We start from the raw sequence: 18,431 nt of genomic DNA on the forward strand, positions 1-18,431 counted from the left end.
CTGCTTTGCCAAAAGAGCTGATTGTTTTTGGCAGATGGTGTGGATGGTACTATCTGAGCACAGGTTCATATATTGCTATTAGCAGATCTGAACTTTGTATCAAAACTACCTTCTTTTATTTCTTTTTGTTGATCTGACTTAAATGATGGCCGGGATGTGAGATAAATGGTGCTTCTGTTTCTGTTTCCCCTCCCCCCTCCCCTAGGCAGTCACTTTGTAGTCCATGTAAAACTCCAAATCTGCACTTGCACATATTGCACTTAGTATCTGGGTGATCTCAGTCCTTGTTGCTCAAGCTTTGACATTGTTAATGTTTATGTTATGGAGCCTCCAATGGAACTGGAAAAAACCTGCAATGGAAAAACAGTGGAAAATGAAAAAAGGCTAGAAACATGGTTATCTCAGCATTTTTGGAATGTTGCAGGATCTCAATTCAAGTCGGAATTGGGAGGTAACTTTTATTTCTGTGAATATTCTTTTGTGAAAAACTCTGCACAGTTCCAGTTACCTCATTAAACTAAAGAGGACTGACAGCTGAGTTAGTTGGCATAGATGCACACTTGCAACATACAGTGCAAAAGATACAAAAAGGCAAGAAAACACAGACATGGTGCTTAATAGTGCTTGTAATAGTGCTAGTAATGGAGGCTATCTCTAAATTTTCAATTTGGTTGCTGGAAATTGTGTTATTTGTTGTTTAATATTAGATTTTAAACTTTATGTGGACTAATATGGAGGCCAGCTACAAAATTGACACTAAATGTCAATTGTAGAAGTTCAAATGTAAATGATAGAGGTGAGAAGTGCAGATCTGCTGCTGAAAGAATTATGTTCTCATTTGTATAAGGAGTGTGAATTCAATTGCTGGGACAAACGAAGCCAGTTCATTGTGTGTCATCTGTTTCTGAAGTGTTTTTGCAGTGTTATGTTCTATTGTTTACTAGGCCTTATCTGGCAACATTCCATCATGTTTATACATACAGGAGAACTATGAGAATGCAGTTTTGGTTCTCCTCACGGTGGGCAACGGTGGAAATTCTGCCCTCGGCTCCCGTTTACCACCCACCGCTCTGTGTTTACCACCCACTGCTTGGTTTGACTCGTTGAAATTTCCAATTCCTTTTTTTGCAATCCTTCGGTGTTCCTGTATCATGTGGGGAAATATTAGAAAGAAAAGTGACGTAGAAGTTGAGAAAATCGCCCTTTTTTAGTGTGCTGTTGACAAAAATTGGGTAGAAAACCTGGTATCGATAGGTGCCATTGCACTGTAGAGCGCGTGACTAGTACAACTTTCCATTGATGCAATGCCACCATTTCAAAACCATCGTTAAGAGGAGATGTCTGAGCTTCAAGTATGCACAGCATCATATTTTGTCATGCACAAATAAAAGAAGCGAATGAAAAAAGGAAGCTAGCATTGGAATTGATTACTGCTGCCACAGAGAAACAGTACTGAATGCACCTATTGGCTTATGCAGATTTGAATCACCAGCGCATGTTGAGCGCACATTTTGACAACAGCGAGCTGTGCGTTTCCTTGTTTTCTTTGTCCTGGCTATGTTTGGCAATCGGGGCAGGATGTGTTGCTGGTTGGCGATAGTTTCGTTAATGCATCCAAAATGCAAAATTGTTGAATTTACAATTTAAAATGGCAGTATGGTTGTATCGGAAATAAAAAAAGAGAGAGAAAAACTTAGTTGTGTGTGTAACCCCTCCCCCCCAGTCGCAAGATGTCCAACCCTCCAAAATTTCTGGTTAGAACCTTGAATGCGGTGTATTCAAACAAAAGCCAGTGATTGTTGTCAGTGGTGTCCCGAGAGTTGCGAGAGTTAGATTGTATTATGTGAGGATGGTAAACATTTGAGAACATAGGCTTATTGTTTTTGACTGCAGGCGGTAAGTGTAGCATGAAACCAAAAAACAGTTTGCCTTGCTATCACTGTGAACAGAGCTGTTTTCAGAAACATTGTTTTTGAACAGGTAATCTTAGAGGGGACTATGTTGTAAGTGCTACATAAGCTAACGGGTATCACAGCAACATTTTTCTGTTTATTATGGCATGCTGAGAGACTACTTATTTTTATTATAGAGTTCCCATCCTTGAAGTCAACTGTCAAAGCTGTCTTTTGCGATGGCCAGGGAGTTACCAGTGCCAGACAAGGAGAACACTGTCTTGTTGTAACCAATGCCACAAACTTCTACTTTGAAAGTGGGGGCCAAGTCTCTGACACTGGATGCATCAAAACCAAGGTAATTGTCCTGTTATTGTATTTCACAAGCAAGTTATAGCTGATTTCTTTACAGCATACCTAGTGTTTCTTTTTCTTATGTGGAACACTTTAAAAAAAGATCTGTTAGAGCTAGGCCCTGGTGTTTTTGTGCTAGACTACGTGACTGGGCTTATGTTAGCAGCAAGAAAACTTTCAATAGTTAGGCTAATTATCGAGAATGTACTAATTAACTTTATGATTATTAATTTTAGTATACATGATGAAATTTGAGAATTAAAGCAGAGCAGTAGTATTGAAGTTATGTATGTTTTGCAGATGTCCTAAGACTATAACACCACTTTAGAGATATACATCTCCAGAATCAGCTAAAAAATGTATTGGTGTTCCCACCAAGACCATTCCAAACTGCAAGGGGAACACTCTTGAGAGACATATTTAGGTTTTCAATGTATTTCGTTGTACATATTGAGGATTGTTGTCTGGAAAGTAGTGCTATTTTAATCTCAGGTTTTCTGTTAAAGGAGTGTAGACACCAAATTCAGAGGCTGAATTGAATGTAGCATAAGCTTTGCATGCTTTGGAACGCTTTCAGAAAATGGGACTGACAGCAGACAGCTAAAAGGTAATTTATTTCAATTTTAAACTCTAGAAATGAAACGTGGCTCACTTATCTGGACATGTCGGGATAGCTGTGATGAAAACGTCATTGTTGAGAGCAAAATAGTGTGACGTTAAAGGCGTGGGTGGCGACGCATTTTCGAAGCGGCTGCAGGTACGTTTGCCTAAACACTGCCAGGAGACACACGTGTGCGTCTTCCACCTGGCTCTCGTGTTGACAAACGTGGGCGCACATGTGAAATTGAGCATTTGACGCATTAGTTTGTTGTTGTCCATCCTTTGGTGTCTCACATGACCTCTGTAACGTCGGGTACTTGCCATTAACGTCATTGAAAGGTTATTCACCTCTGCTGATGGGAATATTGAAATGAGAAACTGTGTAGTAGAAATTGCACAATATTGCATTACTGAGGACACGATTGTGCCTGTGCCAGTTGTTATCATGGTCCCCTAGATGCTGCATATTGCCCAAGAGTAAAAAATTGTCACCCAAGAATTTGGCGTCTGCAATCCTTTTAGTATATATAACGTCACTACTGCTTGGCTTCAATTTTACAACATGTGGCCTAATTGAATAATCTAAAAGTTGCTTAGCCTAATTGTGGTGGAAAATTTTCTTGCTATCAATGTCTGCCTAGCCATGTAGCTTAGTAGGGAAAATGACAGCAGCCTAAACACATATAAACAGCTTTTCAAAACTGTTCCGCATTACAAAAGGAATGCTTGATATAGCATGGCTGTGTTTCTGTGCTGTCTCACATTTTCATTTGAAATCAGGCTTTTCTTGATTGGCATAATTGAATTGTCTGGTCTCAAGCCTTGCATCAAAATTTTGTCTTGTCCATAAGGTACCAAGAATTGTTTCACGACAGCGCTTGCTGAAGAGGCTCAGAGAAATAGGAAGCCTTACTGAACAAGCTGCAAGGCAAGGAAACATTTAAATAATAATAATAATAATAATAATAATAATAATAATAATAATAATAATAATAATAATAATAAGAAGAAGAAGAAGAAGAAAAGACTCTTAGACTCCAGAAGTTCTCTGAAAAAATTCCATTAATCTAAAAAGCAATTGAACCCCCTTACTCCTTGGTATATCTATAGAGAAGAAACGCCTGGCGCTCCTGGAGATCATCTGAGAGAGATTTATTGTAAGGGAAAGGTTGAAAGATCGGCCTGAAACTCTCTTCTCGCCAGCTACTTAGCATAGGGGCACGGGGAGAGTGGAACAAAAATAGAAAGAATCAAAGCATGTGGTCAACTCCTTGAAACACCTGGAAAGTGTCAACGCTTGGACTCCTGGACCATGTCAGCACGTAGCTATGCTACGTGCTAACATGGTCAGTGTAGATGCTGACAGCTACAGTGCATTGCACGCATTGAAAACAGATATGTTTTACGCATGCACCGTAGCAGCCACCGTTACTGACACTGCTTACGATTTAGTCTACCCTGTGACTTTCAGCAGCAGCATGCATCTTTCATTCTGCTGCATCCTGCATTTGCTGCAGTATGCATGCGGGACATACTTGTTTAATGAGGGCTCCACAAAATGGTGTACTCAAATTTAGGTGCACAATAAAGAACCCCAGGTGGTCAGAATTCATCTGGAGTCGCCCCCTACGGCATGTCTCATAATCAGATTGTGGTTTTGGTACGTAAAACCCCATAATCTAATTTTTAATTTTAACAAAGTAGCATGAGAGCACATACTCCAGACTCCATACACTAATAGTTTCAGAACACTATTACTTTTTCTTATTCTGAAAATTTGCTGCCATGGAAGGACAATTTAACGAGCCTGTATTATAATATGCCATCCCCATGTCTTGCGGCAATATATGTATATTGGCCTTAACTGAACCTTTTGGGAACTATTGCTTAAGGGAACATGCGCAAAAAGTAAGCTAGAGGACAAGGACATACATAAGGTGGCCCATGTTAATGCATGTGGTTCTGAGGCTCATTTCTCGGAGACAGCCATTCTATGCAGGAGCGGTAACACTTCTTGGGGACTTGCTGTGGAAGCCTTTTTTTATTGAAAAGAACAGAGATCATTGTGTAAGTGAGCCATCAATCGCACTACTTAACTCAGAGTTTTACTTTTTGCGCAACTCTCTTTGATGGACACGTGTTCTCCCTGCGATGTTTCCGTATTTTTATTGTGAGCATCTATGACTAGGTGATATATATGTGAAATCTTTCCCGCTCATAAATAGTTACGAGTAGCATTTGTCTTTGCCTTGTCTTCCTGTGTGCATTGTCTTTTTGTTGTGCTGATTTTCCTCATCAGCAATGCAAGTCCAACTAGCCCAACAATTAATTCTTTTACTGTATTATCAGCTTGCTTGTGCCAAGTAGTTGTGGCTAGTATGCACAGCTTCAATCATATGATTGTTGACTGAGTCCCAGGTATACTTGCTTGGTTATTTTTCTTTTTTAATGCTACGTCATGCTGTGCCTAAGCCAAAGTGTGATGTACACACACACACATTTCCTAGCTCACAACTTATGTTTGCAGTAAAATATGTTCATGTACAGAAGTGCGTGGCCTAATTTTTGCAGTACAAAGCACTGAAGTGAGGAAAGTAGAGAAAAATAATGAAGGGTTAGCGAAAGAAAGAAAAACACGGGCGCTGGCTACTAACTGGATTTACTGGTCAAGAACACACAAATATATACACAAGGTGATAGGGTTATCAAACACTGTATCAGAGACACTAGTCACATTGGAAGGTCAAAACCAGCAGTTAAAATTTGTAAAAATCCATTACATAGTGAGAATTTTTGATAGTATAAAAACCAAACAAATTTAGTGTTGGCATAGGCTCAAAAGCGTGAACTCCTTATCTTGTAAAGCCACTGATGCTTGGCTCAGGCACATGTCGCCATATGTTTTAATATAATAGGCCTTGGAAATTTCCTGCATTTCCCCGGATTATGATGGTGATCCAGCACTTTCTCTCTTTAAACTGAGGCTTACAGCTGTTGCAGTACATCACTAGGTTAGATGTCTTCCTTTCGTTAAGTTGTTTTTGTGTTCCCCTAACGTTTTGCTGATACAGCGTCCTGTTTAACCTATATAACTGAAGCTGCATATAAATGGTATTCAATACACACCCCTATGCAGCGGTACACAAATTTCTTTTTATGCTTAACTGTGCACGTACAGCTTTACTTTTTCTTTTCATTCCGTAAAAATCACACCATGAACTTAGACCAACTCACCCACATCACTATTCTTATTCTTGGTGCTAGGTACTTCTACAAGAAGCCACTAAGTTGCAATGAAGGGGTCAGGCAAGCTTCTGCCAGACTTTTTGCAGAGCCTAACTAATGTCCTTTCTTTGTCACACTTTCATTTGTTGTTTCTTGTGGCCAGCGCAACAAAATATGTATGTTCTGAATTTGAGAGAGGGAAATAATGTGTCTGTCTGTGATGTGAATTCTATGTAATACAGATAGGGAAATATGGCCAATAGTGGCAGCTATTGCATATGAATAAGCTTGCTGTGTGTATTGTGAAAAATTAGGGAATTCTTATGTTTGGTTTTTGTACTTGCTTTAGGTGATGTTACAACTCATTGTGAAGTTCACAGTGTGATGATACTAAAGCAAGAGTAGTTCATAAATTAAAAAAAGAAAAAGAAGAACGCAACTCAGTGTGCAACTCTATCTGGTTACACACTTTCTTTTTCTCGATCCCTTGTGTGCTATAGCATCTCTGTAAGTTGGTCTAAGATGTCTGCACCACATTATCTTTGTTTTCAGAGTGGTGAAGTCACTGTTCATGATGTGAAAAACTGCAGTGGCTTTGTTTTTCACAAAGGTGTGGTCACAGCTGGACTAATCCACCAGGGTGATGATGCAGAAATGTGGATTGATAAAGTGAGAAAACCATTTATCCTATTATAATCATCATCATCATCAGCCTATATTATGTAGCATCGGCAACGGCAACAGCAGCATCGAATGCTGCTATTGCCTGCCACGTCAAAATTCTTTGTTATTCTACAGGCTCTTCAACACTGCCGCCTTTGTCGACTTTTGACTCCATCCCGTCTTGATTGGCTCAACACTGTTGTTATTCGTCAGTTCTGAGGAGATTATCATGCCAGTTAAAAATAGGCGACAGTGGGGAGGGACTACCATAGCTACTGTGGTGTCAGAACCTTTTCGTACGTTGGCACTTCTCATGTGCACCGCTACTCTGTGGTGGCTACAGGTGGATGTGGTGGCACCGCTACGAGCATTACAACCAATAAATCAGCCCTGGGGATGCCAAAATTTCTTTGTTTTAGAGGCATTCACAAGACATGTCGCAGTTAGGAATTCGGTCAGTGCATACGAAATCCTTTGTCGTACAGGTCATTTCATTTTAGAAGCATTTGTTGTGGAGGAATTCAACTGTACATTTTGTGCCAGACTTTGGAGATGTTCGAACAGATTGAAACTGGTGGTAGGCTCATGATGCCTACTACATAGATATGCCTTGAGCACTGACCGTCTTCAGTTCAGCTGCCGCAGCATGTTCTCGAATGCCATTCATAAACCTATTATTACTGCAGTTTAGTTAATGAGTTAATCAGTGCTTATCGGGCAAATTGTGATGCTTGTTGGTGCAAATAATGCATTGCCAAAAAAAATAAGCTCATTGTCTCCGCCACACTTTATTTAAGAATTTGAACTGTTCACTGAAACAGCTGGTACAGAGGGCACGATTAGCACAGGACATGAGTGATTATGGAGCCCTGGGAGAAGCCATTGTTGATGCTTTTGGTTATGTTGATGATTGAGCAAGTTCATTGCAAATGTGTAATTAATAAATGAATAGGATGAAACCACATATTAGGTGTGTGTTGCATGCTTTTCTTCTTGATTCCAGGTCAGAGTTTTATTGTTACAGTCATCTCAGTGTTTCATTTATGTTGTGCTCCTTCCTGCTCATCCTGCCTGCTTCCGTAACACCATATCACTATTGAACAGCAGACTTGACATTCTATGATGGTCCCAGGTAGCTAGGTGGTGCCAAATTGAGTTGGCGAGCAAGCAGAATGGGCAAAGGTTTGGTTAGGCAATGTTTGCATGCCTTTTAAAGTGAAGCTTTCTTTGCCTCTTCTTTCGACTTTCCCACCACTGCTGCTGCTCCTGAGCTGCCGCTGTTGTTTGGCACACCGTGTCGAAAGGTAGTTCAGAGCGTGTGTATACATGTCAGAAGCGTGGCAGAGAGTAAAGGCGACGCGAGAAACTCGTTTGGACCTTTGCACCGCGTCGAATGGGCACAATGCCCTCTGGAGCTCCCTGGGCATTGCCACATTAGCCTCTTGACAGCTGTAATTATCTGTGACCCTGCAAAAGCATTGCAAAAATTGCACTGCTGACCTTTCTACTAAAGTGCATGTCTAGAGGGAAGCTGGATAGAATGGCAGAGAGGAGGCACAGAATGGGTAGAACCGACACAGAAGCGAAACGAGTGGGTAACAGCCTTTCCATTCTTCGCTCGCAATTCCCATACAAGGGGTGGGATTGCGAAGAGGTGACGTGAGAAGGCAATCAAACGCAGCGGTTATAGGCAAATGGTATAAAATTAAGTTCAAGGTGCGGTACGGTACGTTTCTGCTATTTCTAAAAAATAAATACCAGGCAAATTCGTCAAGCGGCCAACTTACGCAGGGCACACAAAAGCATAGTCACATTAAAGTGCACTGTAGGGTCTAGGCAACACTACGGAAGCGGTCACAGGTCAATTCAGCACTTTTGTGCTCGCCGCGGTAGTTTTGCGGCTATGGGATTACTCGAGGTCGCGAGTTTGATCCCAACCGCGACAGTCACATTTTGACGGGGTTGAAATAAAAAACGTTCGTGCACTTAGATTTAGGGACATGCTAGAGAACACCATAGTGGGAAAATAAATCTGGAGTACACCACTACGATGTGCCTCATAATCCGATTGTGGTTTTGGCATGTACAGGCCCATAATGCAATTAAAGTTTAATATTTCTGCCCGGATGCAATGCGCCAAGTGAGGCAATCATAATGCTCAACCGTCTCAGAGGTTATGAACTATGGCACACGATGCCTCTAGCAAACGCCTCCCCCTTTGTGTTCTGTGTGCTATGCAGACAAATAACAGTGGTGCTCACAAGGTAACGTTTAACATCAACTCACCACTTTTGTGTTGGACTAAAAGTTGAAGAAATTAAACATGCGCTGTCAATTTCACAGCTAAATATTGTCAGTCAACTTGAACAGCACGGAAAGCTTTGCTTACATCGATTCCCACAGTGCGTGGGATCCACATATTTTTTATTTTTCATGTAAGTTCAGCCAATTTCCCACCTTTTTGTCATCTACAGACTCGGCTTTTTCTTTTTAGTAACTGTGTAATTCTTTGTTCTCTGTTTTTATTGATAACAGCAACATCGATTGCAGTGCATGATACACCACACTGCAGCGCATTGCCTGAATGCTGCACTGAGAGCAGTAATTGATTCTGCTGAGCAGAGGTCATCATTGGTAGACAGTGAGCACTTGCGTTTTGATTTTGTCTGTAAGGTGAGTAACTTGTATCCCAGTTTATGAAGGTTTATCTTGGCTTTCTTATGCACATGATTTTTATAAAATTTCAAAATATAGTCTAAGCTTGTGGAGAACTTCATAATTTTGTGTGCAGTTGACAGTGTGCAAAGTGAAGTAGTGCAACAAACTTGTATCGAAGTGCTGATATTGAATTTATCCCTGTAAAGCAAGTATAGAAACTTAATGGGGCTGAAAGGGGCAAGCAACTCGCCAGTTACCAAATAGAAGAAAAAGGTATAAAAATAGAAAAAAAACCTCTGTGTCTTTTAACATAGCTGCCCAAACAAAACAGAATTTCACAGGGAGGTGGTGACGAAGTAATCAACAGCGGTCAAACATAGGATGTCTTTGGACCCAACGTTCTTGTCATCTTGAATACCCTCCTTTGACAAGGTTTGGATAGTTTGGAAGAAAAGCTGCATGCTTTGGAATCGCAAAGTTGTTGTTCTAGGTGTAGGACTGTTTAGCAAAGGATTGTGTTTGAGAAAAGAATGGGAATTCATCACTTATACTGTTTTGCATTCTTCTGCATTTTCTGTTTTTCAGAAAAATTTGACCAACGAGCAGGTAGCAAAAATTGAAGAGATCTGTCGTGATGCAATCCAAGCTGGTCGCATTGTTGTAAGAAGGACTATGCCTCTGGAAAATGCTTTGGCCCTACCAGAGCTAGTTAAAGTTCCAAATGAGGTACGGCTACATAATGCTTTGGTGCCTTTTGCAGTAATGACAACTTGTACTGGAGCTGCACAAAACTGTAACATAAGTGAACGTAAGGTTCCACTTGAGCACTTACGTGCTCTTGGCAAAGGTAACAGTGCATTGGACAGGACAAACGGATAGAATGGATGCAGTAATTTGTCCGTTCTTTTCATTTGACCTGTCCCATGCGCTGCTACTCTTTTCATCTGTAACATGCACCAACCAGCCAAATTTTCACTGTTTTGTCTCTCATGGCTGCTGGTGTCTGGGAATGATAATAGACACACATTAGTAACCATTTTTTAATGAATATCAGCATTAATAAACCTCTAAAGGACAGTAACAAAAAAGTAGAAAACAAGCTTTCTTAGGGTGGTTGAAAGTTCTTGCTCAGTGTAAAGGAGTAATATTTAGCTCGGATGTTTGTGACCGTATGCCCTTTAAGTAACTTTGGAAATGTTTTGGTCTGACATATCATAAGAATGTTACAGCGTAGCATAATTCGTTTTAAACATTGCATAAATAAATGTGATAACTGAAGGATTATTTGAGCTTCTGAGGTTCTTCAATTCTTGAATTTTAGTGTCGTGTTCCTGCTCTTTTTTTAACTTTCTTCTGTGCAGACTTATCCCAAAACTGTCTCCGTGATAAGGATTGGAAATGAAGATGACATCTTTTCTCAAGAGCTTTGTTGTGGAACGTAAGTTCGTTGCTGTGTTGCCAGTGGCCTCTATGTTTAGTTAGACGAACTGACAATCAATTTTTATGTTTCTTTTTTTAATTATATATAGTGCTTCTTGTTGAAAGTACATAGGTCCACAGCATTCACCTTAGAAAGCACGTAAGGAGTTCTAGAAAAGTTTTGCTTTATGTAACTTTTCACAATTTCATGTGCGCATATGCTGCCAGTGCTGCTGTAACTGAGAAGGATGCTATGTGAAGTGAAAAATAACAAATAATGCCACTGTGGTAGCAAAAGAGCAATCCTTTTAAAGCTACAATACAGCAGTCTTAACAAATGTCTGCAGTATAGAATGGGCTCATGCAATCACCTGTATGCCAATTTTCATGCACTTCCTTTTTTATTGGGTACTTTTGAAGCACCTTGGTGCTGTTTTAGGTAGGGGTAATGGGTACACCCACTGGAAGCTCAAATGTGTTTGAAGAAAAATGAACAGCACCAGAAAGTTATAATGCCCGAGGGCGAAGAAGCGTATAGAGAACATGACATGAAGTTTCAAGCAGTGGCAAATAACAGGCACAGGGCCAGATGTTCTACGCAATGGGCAATGCATGGAACAAACTGCACTTTAAAATGAACTACCCTAGTCTAAAAAAAAAGAGGCATTTAACAGTGTAGAAGCTGTAACAGTAGTGAAGAAGTAGTATCTGATGATAAGCAGAGTTCACTTAGCAGTGCCTAAAATGCGTCCACTTCTGTGAGGTCATGTGGTACTACTAAGTACGCTGCATTGTTCATGATGCTGTTTAATCATGAATTGTTACCTTGTGCAGTTTTGTGCTAGTTTGTGCACTAATTATAATGTAATCCATGTGCTACTACTATTATTATGCCATAGCTCATCCATAAGATGCTCTTCTTCATTTTGATATCTGAGCAGACATAAATTCTGTCTACAAATATTAGAGTACATTTGCAATTGTTACAATGTAACAAGAGGTTAGACAGTGCTTCATTGGTCAACAAACATTTATGTGTATTTAACTTGTGATTGATGCCCTGTCTGCCATACATAAAGCGACGGCAGCTAAAAATAACTTTTTAAACTATGCTCAAACAGCATTCTGCAAACTTGTAAATGTGCTTTACGTAACACCTGTCAAGTCTTTTCTTGCAGTTTCATTAGTCTTTCTTCCTCTGCACAGCAGCATAAATCTTTCCTAACCTATTGTCAGCCATAAATTATGAATCCTTACCAACATGCACAACTTTCAGGTGTTCTAAACCTTCTGTCTTCTTACCTCTTATTTCTTTTTAAGTTTTTCTTGCAGTCAACGGTAACAATTGGATGTAAATACCCCTTAAATAATTTTTGTGCTGGTTTAGATGTAACTTGCTACCAATAGCTGTTTAGACCTAAAAGCAGTTTTTATAATAGCGCTACCGTGAGCTGAATGTTATAAAAAGGGGAAGCGTACTACAATTTCATCATTAGAGACTATGAGCTAACTATAATCAACCATTTTGGATAAATTCTTCCCAAATTATTTACTGTGAAGGGAAGTCTTATAGTAGACTTAATTAGTTCGACCCTGACGAAACTGACCAAATTGATCTAATTATCCAGTAGGTTGAATGAATCAAGATGCAGAAAGAAAATGCCAAAACATACCGTTGAGTCGTTTGGCAGTATTTTCTCGAGTTTAACATGCCTCCAAATTGAACACACGCCAACTTTCTATGTGTCCGAAGTAGAAAACCAACGTAGAAATGACTTAAAGCTTCTAAACAACCAAAGTAGAAATCTAACACACACTCGATTTCTTAGGATGGCTGCTGGTTTAATAAAGTCAGCTTGACCGCACAGTTTATAAAGTCTGTTTCGCTGCCATACAGTCATGTTATGCATTATAGCATAAGAATGCCATAGAGGCGGTTTTGGTTTCATATCTGATTGCTCCATGCAAGCAATTTTCGGCCCAATTTCCCTGGAAAATAAAAAGTGCCCCCTTAGAATCAGGTAAATACCATATTCAGACATTGTGAGCTATTGTTATTGCTTGAAAAGCTTCCTAGGGCAGGCCGAAAATAGGTGTTTTTCACAGGAGATAACGTGTGTTCAACGCATTCACTGTCCCCTAAGCTCTGCCAAGAGAGATGCTGCCACTAAAGGGTCGGTATTGGGGTTACCATATGGGTCAAGCGCATGTGTGTGGACTGGTCAAGTTCGAATTATACGGCCAATGCCAATTTTAGGATCAAAATAATGAATGTTTGGGCTCATTGAAGTGCATGAGCGCCGGCCGGGACCTTCGTTTGGGATCGAATTAATAGAAAAAATTGAATTAAACGGAGTCGAATTAATGGATGTCTACTGTAGAATGAGACTGAATGCTGATGCATGATCCTGTTTCTTTAAAGGGTCCCTAAACCACTCCGAGCTAAAAGGCAAGCCAGTGGTTTCTCTCATGCCTTTGCTAGCCTCCCAATAGGTGCTCTCTCCTTCTTGCCACATACTTCTATAGGAGACATGTGGGCACTACGTCAATACCAAATGTCATGTTGGTGCTCGCTTCCTGTTTGTAAACACCATTACTCCTGCTTATCACGTTTACTTACTGTTCGGCCAAACATTGTTGCCTCTGCACATGCAGTGAAAGACACACCACATGAGTTGAAATCAGTTATGTGCACGACAAGCAAGTGAGAGGACGAGGAAGAGAGGGTGTGTGACTATATGGCAAAGGCGTGCTAGCAGACTTATCTGAACTGATGTGTTTCGTATGTGGACCAATTCACAGCTTTTACCTTGGTGATGTCACGTGCATGACTCTGTTGGCATCACAAAATGTGAAGAAGGAACTTGAAAAGCCTAGAGAGGAGCACATTATTATTTTTTTAAATGATCTGAGATGGTTTAGTAGCCCAATAAATGACCATATTTCCTAAAGCATGTTTCATATCACTGTCTTTTTTTTGCATTTTAAATGTGGTTTATATGTCACCTGAAGGCACGTCTCATCCTTGTCGGACCTGGGAGAAATTGTGGTGACATCACACCGTTCCGTGGGCACCATGGTAAGGTCCATCTGTGCTGTAGCTGGGCCATTGGCTGCTGCTTTGCGTTTTCAAGATGAGCACGTCCAGAGGCAAATGAGTGAGCTAGCAGAAGAAGTTGAAGCTTTGAACCGAGTATCACTGGTAGGTGCCTTTTTATAATGCTATGTATTGATTTTATTTGTTTCCCTTATATGATATGTTGCATGTCCTTTTGTAACTGTTGTGTAACAAGTGTATATTTACTTAGTGAAACAGTTACATTGCAAGTGGCATGGAGCATGTGACACACATTTTTGGTTTTGTCTCTAGGATGAATACGTAACTATGGCAGCTTCCAAGAGAAAACTTACTGAAGTGCGAAAGGTATTCCCCCTTTTTTTCTTTAAGTGTGTGTTATTAAGTAGGTGGGGGTGGGCTATTTTCAGTGAAAATGGCAATTGTATTTGTTTTGATGGAAAAAGCTAACTGAACAAATGTGCATGTTATTTCCCATGCAAATTTCCGCTTTACAGTCTGTATAAAGCAGGCTAAATAACTTTGAATATGTTTTGGGACACGTCTTAAAAATTAAGCTTGTTCGTTCTTTTTTTTCGATGGAGCCAGCTTGTAGCTGCCCGTGGAATTTCCCTGCTGCTTCAGAGGAAAGCAGAGGCAGAACTTCTCAAGCTGGAGCGTCATGTAGACAGCATCATCCGAAAGTACAACCGGAATTTTGGAGAGCCGAAGGTACCTTTATTACTCTTTGACATTCCTCCAAACTGGCTAAAGTTGTAGGTCTAAAAATATTATTGTGGTGCCGGATGAACTTATGTGGCATATATTTTTCAGGTGATAGATCAGTTGAACAGGGCCTTGGAGAAGTGGAAGCACACAAACTTTGTTGTGGCTTGCTTTGACTTTTGCATGGATGGAAACCTTGTGTCAAAGCTGGCATACAAGAAATGCAGTTCTAAGCCATACTTCATTGCAGCATTCATAAGTACTGACCAACTTCGCATAGACTGTGCTGTCCCCAAGGTGTGTCTCTCATTGCAGTATAATTAATCATGGTCTGCAATTTTGCCCTTGCAAGCTTTGTGAGGGATTGAATATAAAGTGCATTGGTCAACTTTTATTTGAAGTTTTGTAAAATAGTTTGATGCGCTGCTGCTTGAGTGACTATTTAATGCGGAACGCTGAGCGAGTTGGAACTTTGACATCCGAGACGTTTATAGTGCTTCAGGAAAAATAGAAACACCGTAGAAGAACAGAGAAAATTTGACAGGACAGGAAGAACGCTGGTCTTCAACCAGTTTTACTGCATTCGTAACTACACCATAAAATGTCACTCGGCAGCATACTGAAATGCTCAAAAACAAGGCTCATGCGGGAAACCACTCGTTACACACGTGTAGCACGCAACCATTGGCAAAGACAGTCATTTTCATTTTTTTATAGAGTGATAGAAGCGGTGCTTATACAATTGTCAGTATCCTTATTTATGCCACGAACTTCATGTGCCCGCATTCCTAGTGATCTGAAACCCTGCCATAAATAAATCTACTAGAATTCAGTGACTTTAATGTTCAGTGATGGTATGATACTGATTGTGATACCATGAGATATGGACTGAGACACAGGGAAGGATGAAGAAAAAAAAGCCCCTTTTATTTCAGAATTTTGCTTATGCTTTCCTACCTCCCACCCCTTCCCCTTCTTTTTTTTTCTTCTGCAGGAGTTCTTGACCAGTGAATTTCAAGCGGAGGCTTGGGTGAAGGCTGTTGGACCTTATGTAACCTTACATAATTTTGTGTCTCCCAAAGTTCACACCACTAAGACTTACTGTTATGTGAGGGCATCATTTGGGCCAGGTTTAGATCTCGAATTTGTCGAGCAAGCTGCTGTCAATTTTGCCAAAAGTCATTGTGCTGGCAAACTGAGCAAGAAAACATCAGATGTCCAATTATGATAAGATATACAGTTTGTAGCGCAGGTATTTTCCATATGTGTACATAGCCAGTTTGTCTGTTGTCTTTATTTTGTAAACACATGCATTCTCTAGTAAGCTATGGTTCCCTCTGACAGACTAAAAATTGTTGTGAAATTCCATTCCATGGCTACAGAACTCTGGTGGCTTGTATGTCGTGACTTGGAAGCTATTTCTGGAGAATTAAAAAACTTCTTGTCATTTGAACTATTGCTAGTGCCCACACATCAAAGCATTTATGCTATCTCTTAGGGAATCCTATTAGCTGTGCAAAAAAAGAAACTGTGTTTGCATTGCAAATGAACAAGAAGGGGAATGTGACAGTATTCTGTTGGGCTAGTTGGTGCATATCAACAGGTACGGCCAGCAACTTAACACAAGGATGACAGTACCAGTGGCTAGATTTTTGTTAGGCACAACAACATAAAGCCGGCAATGAAGCCAAGGAAAGTGTAAAGGAAATTTCCTGTGGTTTTAACTTAAATGTAGAAATGATAAGGTAAAGGGAAATGAAAGTGGAGAAAAATACAACTTGCCAACATTGGGAGCCAAACCCATAGCTTTTTGTAAATTTTAGCTGTAAACCCATAGCTGTTGTAAGGCTCCCAAAGCTATTAATAGCTATTTTAGGTTTGCACCCAGCATTCAAAAGAGCTATTGGGTAACTAAATGCACTGGCAAAGTGCATTATTCCATGCCCTATTACATATTTATTATTACAGCCCTATTACAGCTTTGCAGTTGAGATATTGCAAGAGAAGGATTCAACCAGTGGTTATCTTTGAGAAAGTCTACATTAAAATCTCCACAGGCAACCAAAAGGGAATTAGAAGCCATTTGAGGGCTTAGGGTGGTTTCCATATCAGCTATGAATTTGCCAATAGCTGCTCTTGGAGTGCAATAATGAGTTAGAGCGCACACGGTAGGCATTATCAAGTCATGACTAGTAGCTTACCGGTATTGTCGAAGAGAGAAGCACAATCATTGCATTCTATTGGTACTAACATATGGGGGAGAAACATGAGGTTAACAGAGTAGTTTAAGAACTTAAGGGCTGCGTAACGAGCAATGAAACAGCATTAATAGACAGGAAGACAGCATTAGTGATAAACACATTCACTGCGACAGCATTTTTTGAACTCTCGATTCATGTACGGGATGACCCACCAGTGGGTCACTTGTAATATTCCTCTGGTGCGTCGTGACCTACTGGTGAGTCACCAGGGGGATGAACTTTTTATAAACTTCCTCAAGGCTCAGAAAGATAGCACCACGAAACGTCAGACCAGAAGAAACAAGTCTTTTTTCTTTCCGTTAATTTCTAGTGAAGATGTCACTTGCGCACTGCAGGAAAGCCCTGCACAGCCACACAGGGGGATTAGCTTCTGTGACCCACCCGTGACCCACGTAGCAGTGAATGTGTTAAAGAGCAAATGGGGGAAGACAGTGTTCTAATTGACATTAAGTGGATGAAATGAGGTTGTAGAGGCCATGTGATGTGCAGGGTGGATAATCGGTGATCTATTATAGTTGCAGAATGGGTGTTAAGAGAAGGGATGCATAGTCTGGAACAGCAGAAAACTAGGTGGTGCAATAAAATGAGGAAATTTGTAGGCATAAGATGATGTCAGCTAGCACAAGACAGGAGTAATTAAAGATCACTGGAAGAGGCCATTTGTCCCGCATTAGACATAGATAGGCTAATGATGAGGGCAATAGATGACCCCCACGCAAATACTGTCGTGGGTTCCTCCGGTATGAAAATTCGTGTCACTTGATCAAAAATGATGCCAAGTGCTTCAAACTATTGCTAGAACAACAAAGGCATTTTCAATGCTTCAAAACACCAGAAGCCCCATTCGTGCTGTAATGCAAAACTTCCTTTGCTAGCACATGCAGAAGTGAGTAATAGTCAACACAGAGGTGCCAGCCTGGCAGAGCCCAGATATGATGACCAAGCACCAGCCGTCCATGCTGTGGCCAATGGTTCCTTCCCTCTCCTGGGTGAGACTGTTCCCAGCAGGGAGCCTTGGCCTTTTGTTCTCGAGCAGCTTTCGGAGCTGACCGCTCTATGTAACAATGTAAATAAATGTCCTGTTTTTCGTTCTATGTTTTGCCTCGTCACTGCTCAGGACCTCTCCTCTGATCTACATGGTAAGGGTCCAGGCCAATAGGCCAATGTTGCCCTTGTGACTGAGGAGCCCCATGCAACAAGACAAATGCTACTTCAGACGTCAGTCGATCAGCTGCAGGAAGCATCAGAGAGGCACTGGTAATGAGTGTTTTTGGTGAACTGTGTTACTTCTCCACGTATGGAAACACCAAGAAAGCAATTTGTGGTTTAATGACGTATGGTGGATGTTGTGGACTAATTTTGACTAGCAGGGGTTCTCTTAATGTGCAACCAAAGCATGCTACATGAACATTTCAGCATTGCGACTCATCGGAATGTGGCTGCCGCAGGAAAGTGTCTCACTAGTGACGTTGTGATCAACAGCAAAGCATTATAGTAGTCACTGAGCCACCATGGCAAGTGCACCAGCATTGTGTTGATCTTTGGAGCTGATACGTTTTAACTGAAACATTGTTTTGG

General features: G+C 40.7%; 1 protein-coding gene across 3 annotated transcripts in view; it reads left to right on the forward strand.

Annotated features, from left to right (window-relative positions):
* The window catches only part of LOC126543092 (alanine--tRNA ligase, cytoplasmic-like), a 36,285-nt gene extending 18,338 nt beyond the window's left edge, over positions 1-17,947 (forward strand). For all 3 annotated transcript variants that reach the window (XM_055061598.1, XM_055061597.1, XM_050190229.2), the window contains exons 12-21: positions 2,090-2,250; positions 6,624-6,740; positions 9,270-9,407; positions 9,978-10,118; positions 10,754-10,830; positions 13,824-14,013; positions 14,182-14,235; positions 14,476-14,598; positions 14,701-14,889; positions 15,587-17,947. In XM_055061598.1, the coding sequence (XP_054917573.1) occupies positions 2,090-2,250; positions 6,624-6,740; positions 9,270-9,407; positions 9,978-10,118; positions 10,754-10,830; positions 13,824-14,013; positions 14,182-14,235; positions 14,476-14,598; positions 14,701-14,889; positions 15,587-15,820 (1,424 nt within the window). In that variant the 3' untranslated portion in view covers positions 15,821-17,947. The remainder of the gene's footprint in view (positions 1-2,089; positions 2,251-6,623; positions 6,741-9,269; positions 9,408-9,977; positions 10,119-10,753; positions 10,831-13,823; positions 14,014-14,181; positions 14,236-14,475; positions 14,599-14,700; positions 14,890-15,586) is intronic.
* Positions 17,948-18,431: the final 484 nt, after the last annotated feature.

This window comes from Dermacentor andersoni, chromosome 1 (genome assembly GCF_023375885.2).
Source record: "Dermacentor andersoni chromosome 1, qqDerAnde1_hic_scaffold, whole genome shotgun sequence".
In the NCBI taxonomy this organism is placed as follows: domain Eukaryota; kingdom Metazoa; phylum Arthropoda; class Arachnida; order Ixodida; family Ixodidae; genus Dermacentor; species Dermacentor andersoni.